Source organism: Xenopus laevis, chromosome 1L, assembly GCF_017654675.1.
Source record: "Xenopus laevis strain J_2021 chromosome 1L, Xenopus_laevis_v10.1, whole genome shotgun sequence".
Lineage (NCBI taxonomy): Eukaryota > Metazoa > Chordata > Amphibia > Anura > Pipidae > Xenopus > Xenopus laevis.
In genome coordinates this window covers 7,608,439-7,621,286 of record NC_054371.1, presented here as the reverse complement: position 1 = coordinate 7,621,286, position 12,848 = coordinate 7,608,439, and the positions used below count along the sequence as shown (strand labels likewise).

At 36.6% G+C, this 12,848-nt stretch overlaps 1 protein-coding gene across 1 annotated transcript; it reads left to right on the top strand.

The window, feature by feature from the left end:
• Nucleotides 1-1,111: 1,111 nt before the first annotated feature.
• Nucleotides 1,112-11,932, top strand: LOC121400421 (vomeronasal type-2 receptor 26-like; the record flags this gene model as incomplete). The annotated part of the gene is made up of 6 exons (XM_041583503.1): nt 1,112-1,362; nt 2,983-3,274; nt 6,515-7,321; nt 9,182-9,403; nt 10,206-10,329; nt 11,073-11,932. Coding segments are annotated over exons 1-6 (2,556 nt in total), but the record flags the coding sequence as incomplete, so codon positions are not given.
• Nucleotides 11,933-12,848: the final 916 nt, after the last annotated feature.

Genomic DNA, 12,848 nt, shown 5'->3' with positions numbered 1-12,848 from the left:
ATTCCTGGACTTTGACTCTTATCTGTTTCCACGATCCTTTGCTGCCTGCCAATTGAACTACTGCCTGGAATTGACTACAATAAGGGGCACATTTACTTAGCTCGAGTGAAGGATTAGAATAAAAAATACTTTGAATTTCGAAGTATTTTTTTGGCTACTTCGACCATCGAATTAGCTACTTTGACCTTCGACTATGACTTCGAATCGAATGATTCAAACTAAAAACCGTTCTATTCGACCATTCGATATTTGAAGTACTGTCTCTTAAAAAAAAACTTTGAACACCTACTTCGCCACCTAAAACCTACTGAACATCAATGTTAGCCTATGGGGAAGGTCCCCATAGGCTTTCTAGCCAATTTGTGATTGAAGGAAAATCATTTGATCGATGGATTAAAATCCTTCGAATCGTTCGATTTGAAGGATTTAATCCTTCGATCTTTCGGTCGTACTTAATGCGGTAAATCCTTCGACTTCGATATTCGAAGTCGAAGGATTTTACTTCGATGGTCGAATTTCAACACCTGACAAAATCGTCATTCGCGTCAAACCAGTTTCGCAAATTTTTCGCACTTTTGCTAATCTTTAAGGAATTTAGTGAATTTTTCAGAGAAGCAAAACGCAAGAGATTTGCCCATCACTATTCATTAGATATGACTGGAATTTCACAGGTTTATTTAAGGTGTATATATATATATAGTCCAGGAGTTGAGGGTAACATTCCCCAAGACCTCATTCCAGGACAGGTAACAACCATTGCCATAAGGTGTCGACTGTGACAACTTGACTCCGCTTTTCCAAATGGTCAATTTTATTCTATGATACTGATGCCTTAAATTGTTTATAACAACCTAAGTTAAGCAATTCCTACTTGAAACACTTAAAATATATTTTTACAGACCCAGATGATAAATGCAACAATTTCAGAATAGTCCAAAGATCTCGTAGGTGCCTGTGTTCAGGATACTGTGTAAATTCTCTCTCTGTTCTCTATAAAATGAATGTTAGATTAGCCAGTCCCCTTACTCTGTTCTACACCTGCAGTTGGTTACTGTGTTCTTCTTTGGACAACTGTGAACTCTAATCTTTTGATCCTTTGATTGGGAATAAAATGTTGGGTGCCATCGCTCTATCCTTGTTCTTACTGAAGCTGAAATACCTGGTAGGACTGATTGTGATACTCTGTAAATTTCCCATTGTTTTTGTTGATCCTGCCTGTCGACTGAGTATCATTGAGGCATATGAGGAATATGAATATATTCATGAAGGAGATGTCACTATTGGAGGAATACTAACTGTGAACTCTTTCATAATTCCATTTAGTGAGTCTGATGAAGGTCCTGAAAGTTTGATGTGTGTAAGGTAAATTCAACATTTTCAAGACAACAAACTGTAAAGAAAACATAATGAGTAGGAACACGTTTTTATTTATTGTTTGTGTATGTGTGTGTCTAAGTGAGTTTTCATCTGTATTTGAGTGTGTGTTTCCTCCATCAGATTATTTAAATGTAGAGTCTACAGGGAAAGGGAGGCTCTCCACCAATGAAAACATACATTGTTGTAAAACAGACTGTGTCACTTATCTATTTCTTGGTTATCCTTTTATTTCTGTGTCTAACTGGATATGTTTTTTCTTTCAAATCCGTCTTGACTCATCCACAATCTGCAAGCGATAAAGTAATGACACCATTAAAATCAATATTAAAATGAAATACAATACTCAACTATTGTTAAAAACAAAGAATTATCTAAATATCGGGTGCAAATCGTATTCACGATTAAGGCCATGGGGTTCTAGAGTTTCCAAAGTGCGAATCCATTTAGCTTCCTTAATTAAGAGCTCTTTTGCTCTATCACCACCTTGGCGTAATATTGGTACACTATCTATTACCTGGAATTTTAACTGTTGAACCCCATGGCCTTTTTCATGGAAATGGGCAGCCACAGCTTGATCCTTTTTCTTCAGCTTGATAGCTGATTTGTGATCCCGGATCCTTTATCTGACCATCCTGGTAGTTTGTTCTACATAAAATTGACCACAAGTGCACTTAATAACATAGACCACAAAAGTGGACGTACAAGTATAATAGCCCTTAATTTTAATAGGGGCACCCTTGCGTGGGTGGTACACTGTATCTCCCTTAAGGCAATTGGAACAACAGCTACAGGATAGGCAAGGGAAGGATCCATTGTTTCTGGGACGCAGAAGTTGTTGTTTCTTGTGATTACCTCCTACATCAGATTTTACAAGCATACCCCTATAGTCTTATTTCTTTTATATGACATTACTGGTGGATCTCTGAATGCTTCTATATGGGGAATGCCATTTCTCAATAGACCCCAATGATTTTTTTTTGCCTTTTTTCATCTTTCATCACGTACAGAAGATGTACACCTCGTTCAGGCCTTTAGGGTAGTGCCCATTTCACTGTTAATATTAAATCCCTTTAGCATTCCATTCTTTATAACAGTCTCACTGACTTTTGAAGGCCTTCAAAATTTGAAGGCCTACAGCAATGTTCCAATGGCTCCAAACTTTGCAGTGCCTTTCGTTATTTCATTATGGGGCAGATTTATCAAAGGTCGAAGTGAAAATTCAAATGAAAAAAATTCGAATTTCAAGCTAATATTTGTACTTTGACTAGAGAATAGCCCAACATTCGATTTGAATTTGAAAAAAAAATAAAAATTTATCATGTACTGTCACTTTAAAAATTTGACTTTGACCATTCACCATGTAAAACCTGCCGAATTGCTGTTTTAGCCTATGGGGACCTCCTACAACCTACTTGGAGTGAATTGGTGGACTCTGAAAAATCAAAGTTTTTTTGGGGGAAAAACTTTGAATTGAATTCAAATGAATGCGCTATTCCTTTGATTTGTACACGGACCTATTCGTTCGAAAATGGACCTATTCGACCCAAGAATAACTTCGACTTAATTTTGATCGGCCTTTAATTCATCAATTATTTATTTCCTCAGTGCTATGCTACAGTTTTACAGACAACTGGTGGATTTTATATTTGCTATCGAGAAAATAAACAATGACCCAGTCCTTTTAGCCAATGTGACTCTGGGATACCACATATACGATTCCTGTGGGGACCCGAGGAAGGCTGTGAGGAGTGTGTTCCAAATATTATCTGGTACCAGGGAGCCGGTTCCCAATTACTCCTGTGTGGGAAAGAGAAACATTGCTGGATTTATTGGGGATCTCACTTCAGATACAACTGTACCTATAGCCCAGATTCTAAGCCTGTTTGGCTATGCCCAGGTGAGTAAAAAAAATAAAATAAAACAAATACAGATGTGGGTTTATGAAACAGAAAAGTCCTTTTATTTTGTGTCTTACAACATTCTTTTGGGCTTATTTAACAAAAATGCATGTGTGAGGGTTTTAAAGGTTTTTTTCTACTTCGAATAAACGTTTTTAAAAAAAACTTGAGTGCTTGGTTATTTATTAAAAAATCATAACAAAAAACTTGATCGAATGCAAGCATGGAAAAACGTGAATACCTTGAATTTGTGAGTTTACAAGCTCAAAAAATTTAATTTGTGAGTTTACAAGCTCAAAAAAACCCTCAAAAATCTCTAATTAAAAAAATGGGTTGAATTTTGCCTAGGACAACTCTTTACATTAACTGACATACTTTTAGATTCCAGATTTTTGGAGTTTTTTGTGCTTAATAAATACAAAACATTCAAGGTTTTAAAAATAAAATTTGAATTTGTGCGTTTTTGCTCAAAAAATTCAAATTGTCGCACCAATTTTAATTTTGAACATTGATAAACAACTTTTTTTATTCTGTTATCTTTAACTACTATCTGTGACTAATGTTATTTCCTCTTTCTCAATGTAACTGTGGGGGAAATGGTTAGAGAAATTGCACCATGTGTTTATTTCTGTTTAATTTTCATTATAGCCAGTCGGAATTCCTATTTTCCTCAGGTAATTGACCCCTAATGTGAGGGCAAACCAAGCCAGAGCCCTCTGTTATACAATAAACATATTAATAAGTCTGAGGTTAGGGTCTCCAAGTAGAAAGTGACCACATAATGGAAGAGGCCCAGGTGCACTGCCCTGAGCCCTCAGCACAGGGATCAGACAAACCGAAAATTCTTTGGAGCAGGCACTCAGTGAAGGCAATTTTCCACCAGGCAATTAGTTCAAAGTGAAAAAATGTTATTGTGTCCATAGATTTACATGTTTCGTGTTACAAACACTTAATCATGGGCCCATAGGGCTATAAATAAGTGTTTGTAACACGAAACGCATAAGGCTGTGGACACAATAAACTTTGTTCACTTTGAATTAACTACCTGGTGAAAGATTCCCTTCATTGAGTGCCTGCTCCATTCAATAAACATAGTTGAACCCAAGTGGGGCATTTGGTGCTATCGCAATTTAGGCCTGGATTGGCCCTTACAATTTTCCAAACACCATTAGCATGTGGTTCAATTCTGTTCTTGTCTGTTGAAACTATTGACCCAGTTGAAAAACAAAAAATGAGAGCTCATCCAGATGCCATCGCTAGACCAGGACTTATTCTGTGCTAAAATGTGATCAATGCTTCCCGAATAAGCGAAAAATCTCCTCAGTCATAGCACCATTCACAGACCAAATCAAGAATATTTAATTTAGTACATTTTTAAAGTAATTATATTTAAAGACTAGGGATGCACCGAATCCACTTTTTTGGATTCGGCCGAAGCCCCGAATCCTTCACAAAGGATTCGGCCGAATACCGAACCGAATTCGAACCCTAATTTGCATATGCAAATTAGGGGTGGGAAGGGGAAAACATTTTTTACTTCCTTGTTTTCTGACAAAAAGTCACACAATTTCCCTCCCTGCCCCTAATTTGCATCTGCAAATTAGGATTCGGATTCGGTTCGGCCGGGCAGAAGGATTCGGCCGAATCCGAATCCTGCTGAAAAAGTCCGAATCCTGGCCGAATCCCGAACCGAATCCTGGATTCGGTGCATCCCTATTAAAGACAAGCAGATTTGTCACCATACCAACACTTAACACATTTCATGGCCTCACTCCGACCTGTATGTAAACTGCTGTTGAAACCCTGGAATTACCACCACAAGTTGGGGTAGATTTAGGGTTTGTCTGTCATAGATAAAAGTAATTGCACATGATTCATCAGAGCAGGCTGACCAGGCACATTGGTATCCAGTTCAAGGTGTGCTTGGGAGCAAGTGAAATAATAAATAGTGTTGTTACTTGCAAACTTTGCATCTAATTTAGATTACAACACTTTTCATTCTTTGCTTCCTACAGTTCTGCCTCAGGAGTGAGTAAGAGGCTGTAACTGGGTTGTAAACTGTTCTCCAAGACAGAGAGAGACAAAGCACTTGACAATGACTTATTGCTATGAATGAGAGCAGGTAGGGGATGGTTTATATCTTGAAAGTGGCAGTTGCTAAAATCTGTAGCTAATAAGTATTTTTCTGAATCTTTAGAAAATTTATTTGTAAGCGTATTTTTTTTTTCTAATAGGTAATAAAGTTTCAGTAGCTATCTGACCATGACAATTTAGTTTACTCTGAAAAAGTTATTAAAAGCTGAGTTACAGTAATTACTCAAAAATATGTGGATACCTTGTTTGGTTATTTTATTTTTTGGCATGTTATTACCCCCTTATACAATATAGGGTCCTTATATAATTGCTTTGAAGAGAGTGGAAAAACTTGACTAACCTACAAAGAGTATTGACCTCAATACAACTTAATAACTTTAGAAAGAATTGTAACCCTGAAGGCAGATTTATCAAGGGTCTAATAGTAAATTCAAAATTCAAATTTTCAAGTTTTTTATGGTCAAAACTGTCAAATTCGACTAGAGAGTTATTCAAATTTGATTTGCGTTTTTAATAAATTCAAATTAAATTGTTTGGATTTATTATACTTTGGTTCTTTAAGAACTCAAATTTGACTATTCACCACCTAAAACCTGTCAAATTGCTGTTTAAGTCAATGGGAGACATCCAGGGATCATTTTGGAGTTGTTTGCAGCCTTCCTGACATTAAAGTTTTTTTTCGGGGAAAAAACTTGATTCTAATTTGATTTAAATTTTTTGGTTGATCCTATACATCTGAGTTTACAAAAATTGATTTTTATATTAAATTTTGAGTTCATGGGAGTTTATGAGAGCTTTGAAAAACACATGAATTTTAAATCCAAACTTTGATAAATGTGGCTCCCCATGTGAGCCAGACCTGATCCCCAACATCAGTGCCTAAACTCTCAAATTATCTTGTGGTTGAATGGAAACAACTTGAGAACTTCCCAGAAGAGTAAAGGCAGTTATAACAGCAAGTGGGAGAAACAGCTTCATCTATAGGAACAATATATTGGAATGGTAGGTGTCCACATACTATTGTCCATGTTGTGTATTTTGCCTATTTATTGAGGGGATACTTTAAAAAAAGAACAATATTTAATATGTGCAAATAGTATAGGTTTGGGAAAGATGGCTAATTTGGATCTTCTGTCTCAACACAGATCAGTTATGGAGCTACAGGATCTTTGCTGAGTAACAGAGTTGCCTTTCCATACTTTTTCAGAACAGTAGAAAGTGATAACAGTCATTATTTTGCTTTGAGTAAATTACTGAAATATTTTGGCTGGACCTGGGTTGGAATCATTAGATTTAGTGAGAACAATGAAGACCTTAAGCTACTGTCACATCATCTCTCCAACAATGGAATATGCGTGGAGTTCCATATAAAGATACATAATTATAATACCGATGTTAATTATGAGCCTTACAAGGAAATCATTCAAAACTCCTTAACCAGTGTGATTGTCTTCTGTGGAACAGCTTCAATGGATATGATAGGAGGGCTTAGTCTCTTGTCAGATGCTTTCAGCAAAAAGACCATCATTGTTTCTTTTACTGTCGCAGCCAACAGTCACATCCTGGATTATGCACCAAAATTATTTATGGGTTGCTTAGGTTTGCTGCAATATTTCTCTTATTCTCTTGATAGTCCTGAAAGAAGACTTTTTCTTGAGAACATCTACCCGTTAAAATACCCCAAAGACAAACTACTTGAAAATATTTGGATACGATACTATTCTTGTTTGTCAAAAGACCAAATGAATCATGATTTGTTTGCAAAAATGTACAAACGCAAACTTCAGAACTGCACTGGATGGGAACGCATTTCACATCTTCACCAGTTTGACAATAAGTTCTATTCCCCCCGTGTTCTTCTTTCAGTTAATACAATGTCTCGTGCACTACATGATATTCACTTCTCACACAGCAAGCAAGCACTTACAAGCAAAATAGTGTACAAATTCCAGGTAATCATCAACCCATGTCTTCCATGTTCCCATGCTTCTACCAGCATGCAGTTCTTCTTCATCCATCAATGCCAATGTAACTCTAAATGGTATGAATTATCTAATTAACTGTCAGTTTTACAGGGCACCAAATGCTAACCTAAAATATTGTTTTTGTCTTGTGTCTTGTGACACATTTTATATCAATAGTGATATTTGTCATTAAGTTAAAAACAGAAATTAATATAAAACACTCTAGAAAGCCAACTTCATATTCATCCTTACTGAGACAATAATATAGATACTGTGTACAAAAATGGGGGGGGGGTGTGGAAGCACTCTAAAGGCTAAGTTATCGTATATTTAAGTATAATGGAAGTGCTAGTTTTAATGCACATTCCCATGGGTTTGGGCAATTCCTCTCCCTTCAAAGCTGGATAGATCCTTTATACTGAAACCAAGGTTCAACAGACACTGATTACAGATAATGCTACTATGTAGAGAAGTAAGACTTTTTATACTATGGCCAGAGGCAAATAAGTTAGGGACCGCCATATGGGGTTTACCATGACGTGGTATGGTGGCTTTTCAACTTTATGATCATGACTTTGTAACTAAAAACCCCTGTTTTGTAAACTTACTTTTGAGACAGGGGATCAGGGAATGTGCATTAAAACTAGCACTTCCATCATACTTAAATATACTATAACTTAGCCTTGAGAGTGCTTCCACCCCCCCCCCATTTTTGTACATAATATAGATACTGTATGTTTCTGAATTGCTAATTGTGTGTAAATATATGTTTCATCACATTCAAGTTTACGTCAAATTAAAAGAATTTCAAATTAAAAAAAAAATTAAATCTGAATTTTTTGGATTTGTTTTTTAAAATAAGAATAAAAGTCCGACGAACTAGAATCCACCATCTGACCTTAATTATTATTAAAAGAGCAAGATGTAATCGAATTGAGACTAACTTGAAAAAATCGTGCAAAAACACAAATTGTACAATTTTTTCTGAGCTTTTTCACAAATCATATGATTTTTCAGATTCAAGCCCAAAATTGTCAGATTTTCAGGCTAATTCCAGCACAGACCACAGAAAATACCAAATAGGGTAGGGAACTCTCCCATTGTATTATATAAATGGCGGATATTTGGATTCTGATATTTTGCAGCATTTAATAAATCCCCCAAAAAAATTGAGCTCTAAAAAAAACCCTGGAAAATTAGAGTTTTGCCCCAAAAAGCCCACTGAACTTTAGTAAATAACCCCCCTATGTGTAGTATCTGAGCATATATATAATATGTCATCTCCACTCAACAGCCTTTGTTGCATAATAAAAGGCACAATCATTTTAAGTACTATAAAGTATATACCGTATATACTCGAGTATAAGCCGTCCCGAGTATAAGCCGAGGTACCTAATTTTACCTCCAAAAACTGGGAAAGCTTATTGACTCGAGTATAAGCCGAGTATAATAAATGCAGCAGCTTCTGGTAAGTTTCAATCAAAAAATTGAGGGTTTCTGCTCCCATTGGAGGTGCCGGCATCTCGTTTTTGGACGCCGACGACCATTCTTGGATGCCAGCGACTATTCCTTGAGACTATTCTTGGACGCTGGCAACTATTCTTGGACGCTGGCGACTATTCTTGGACGCTGGCGACTATTCTTGGACGCCGGCGACTATTCTTAGACGCCGGCAACCGTTTTTGTGCTTGACCCGAGTATAAGTAAATAAGTATATTTTGGGGGCTGAAAATCTCGGCTTATACTCGAGTATATACGGTAATTAAAAATGTTCAACTAAATATTGTTTGTTTTGTTTAAAACATAGAATTTACTGATGGTTTTTTTATTGCGTTATTTATTTAACAGTTACATCGTTACCTTAGAGATCTTCGCTATGATATCCCTGAGGATAAAACTTCTGTTTATGTTGAGAATGGGGAACATGTCAGTCAGTACCTGATCTATAACTGCCTGCTAGATATGGATGGACGTATTAATGTGACAAATATTGGCCTCTTTATACCATGGGCTCCATCAGATCAGAAACTGGACAAAGGATCAATAAGATGGAAGACCAACAATAGCCAAGTAAATACACTATTCTACATAATTCCCATATTTGAGCAGATGATCTTCCTGTTGTTGGTCAAGTCTGTTTGAGCCTGGGTGCTCTGTCTTCTGAATCCTGATATTTTAGATCCCAATTCTAGACTTCTTCCCTCTCTTGGTTTTTGACCTTTTTCTTTTTAAAAGTTTGCCTCACTTTTACAGTTTATGATAGTTAATCTGTTCATGAGAAAACACTTCTGCTAGTTACATGTTTGACTCCAACCATTGCCCCCTGGATTTTGATGCAGTTATACCTGGTGGCACCCAGTAGAGGACCAGTTCCAGGGCCAGAGATGGTTTTCTAGACAGATTGTTTTACATAATATTTTACAAATGCAAAGTTTTATAGAAATTGTTGACTATAGTGAACCCAAATAAAAACAGTGCATACTGTATTTATAGCTTACTTTTGTGGCCCTGCGTGTATAGATATAAAGAGCGACACACCATCTTGATAGTTGACAACCCTAATTTCCTAACTTTGTGTGGGAATTTACAATGCTTGAGATCAGCCACTTAGCAGGTATAAAATGCCCAATCCATGAGTGTACATACATACATATATATATATATATATATAGTCAATACATATGAGAAACATGTACGTGTATCCTTGTGCAAATATTTGAGTCTTTGTAATAAGTATGCCTATATCATGATATGCATTTGCTTGTGTGTCAGATCAAGACCATGTCCACCCCAAAGTATATTTATAGCTGTTTTACTATAACATGCCACATAAACTATGCCAGCTTCCATATTTTATTTTTCTTGTTTTTAGATTCCAAGATCCCAATGTTCAGACAGTTGCCTCCCTGGTTACAGGAAGGCACCAAGGGACAGAGCCCAGGCCTGCTGCTATGATTGTGTCCCATGTTCAGAGGGAGAAATGTCCAATATAACTGGTATGGCAAATATTACTTTTTAAGGCTATGGGCCATATTTATGAAAGAAGTGTTACAAGTCAACCCTTTTGAAATAAAAAAAAATAACAAAATTGGTATAAAGGTGATATCTTTATTGGCTAACTAATATAATCATAGCCTTGTATTAATGGCTAATTATGTGGACTAAGAAAGGACTGCACCAGGTCAGAAATACCAACATGTCTTGCTATGGACTAAGAGATCATATGGAATTCCTTTGATTCTACACTCCACAATGATTCAGCCCTAATTTATACTCAGCCTCTGACCCACATTATCTTGTGCCTTATCTGCTTGTCTCTTGCAGATCCCCTCGTAAATGACTTTACACCTCACACATAGATTGATATTCCTTTTTGTTGGTCATTGACCTATGAGCTGAATGTTGTATATATATATTTATATACCAGAGAACAGCACAGCTTCATTGTAATCAGCTTGAAAAGGGAACTAAAATGTTCTGAAAGCTTGTTATGATTATATTAGTTAGCCAATAAAGGGATCACTTTTATACCACTTTTGTTTTTTTTTTGTTTTTATTTCAAAAGCGTTGCTCTGTAACATTTCTACTGGGTAACACGGTAAAACAACTTTACCTGCAATTATGAAAGAAGTGTGAAATTTTTCCTTGTCTAACTTTGCCAATGTTATTAGCAATTTTTTTTTTAAATTGTGTCCTGATGCTTTCTTTACTCCTCTCAATGCACTTTTAATATTTTCAGACAGTGAAAACTGCATCAGATGCCCAGACATGGAATGGCCTACTAAGAAAAAGAGACGGTGCACTGCAAAAATAATAGAATTTCTGTCATATTCTGAGGATGTGATTTCAGTTCTTTATTTAATGTTCTCAGTTATTTTTTTTTTAATAACTGTACTGGTATTAGGAATTTTCATTAAATACCAGGACACCCCCATAGTGAGAGCCAACAACAGGAGCCTGAGCTTCCTCCTCCTTGTCTCCATCAAGCTGAGCTTCCTCAGTGTGTTTCTGTTCCTCGGTCGCCCTGTGGATATAACCTGTATGCTGCGCATCATCACTTTTGGAATCACCTTCTCCATAGCTGTCTCTTCTCTCCTGGCCAAGACTATCATGGTTTGTGTTGCTTTCAAAGCCACCAAACCAGGGAGCTCATGGAGAAAATGGGTGGGATTCAAACTGTCCAATTCTGTAGTCTTGTTCTGCTCATCCATTCAAATAATAATCTGCATGACTTGGTTGGTCATTTCTCCTCCCTTTCAGGATCTGGACATTCACACTTACCCTGGAACCATCATCATTCAGTGCAATGAGGGCTCAGCTATTGGCTTTTACTCAGTTATTGGGTATATGGGGCTTCTGGCAGCTGTTAGTTTTGTTTTAGCATTTTTAGCTCGGACATTACCGGACAGTTTTAATGAGGCCAAGTACATCACTTTCAGCATGTTGCTCTTCTGCAGTGTTTGGATCACAATGATCCCGGCCTATCTGAGCACCAAAGGCAAAAACACTGTGTGTGTGGAGATATTTGCCATACTCACCTCAAGTGCTGGACTTTTATTCTGTATATTTCTGCCAAAATGCTTCATAATTTTATTTAGACCTGAAAGAAACATAAAATTGACTATTGGTGGCAAAAAAACCTTAATCAGTATGTAAATGTCGATTTTCATAAAATGTGAATTCCACAGCTTTGAGCAGTTGAACACCTTTCTGAGCTATGCAACACCAAGTAACGATAGATTCAGTAGGTAAACCTATAATCACGGCTTCCGTCCAGTGAAGCAATATAATCAAACAATAAAGGAGGTGGATAATAATAGGTCCAATACGCAGAACTTTACTGCAAAACTCAAGTGCTTTAATGTGTCATGACATGTTTCGAGCTGAGCTCTTTCTCAAGTCACTTGAGAAAGAGCTCAGCTCGAAACATGTCGTGACACATTAAAGCACTTGAGTTTTGCAGTAAAGTTCTGCGTATTGGACCTATTATTATCCACCACCTTTATTGTATGACCTTTATGAGCTAATGGAGATTGAATGGTAGATCTGAGCTGAGCACTATGATCTGTCTGAATTCTTGCTTGCTGAAGATCTAAACTAATATTTGAAGACAAAAAAATAGTTTTAGTAATAGATAGATTTAATAGATCCAGATGTCTAAAAATACTCTAATGTACTCCCCATCTTTGTTTTTAAATAAGCACAGTCTGCTCAGTGTGATTTTTGCTGATCTCACCCACCTTAGCTTAGATATCAACTCAAAATAGACACAAAGCAAATGATCATTCATCTATGTTGCATCTAATCAGATCTTTAAAGGGTTTTATTGAACCCCAGTGTGTATTTTTACCCAAAAGTACAAAAAGGCCTACAACAGGCAATGATCTTCTGACCCCTTTGCCCAATACCATAAAACTAGAAGTTCTACAAAGGAAAAGAATAATTTATGAGTCATGACCTCCAAAGAGGTCCCAAAATGAATTTCCCCTTGGTGGGCTGGATTTTAGATGAGGAG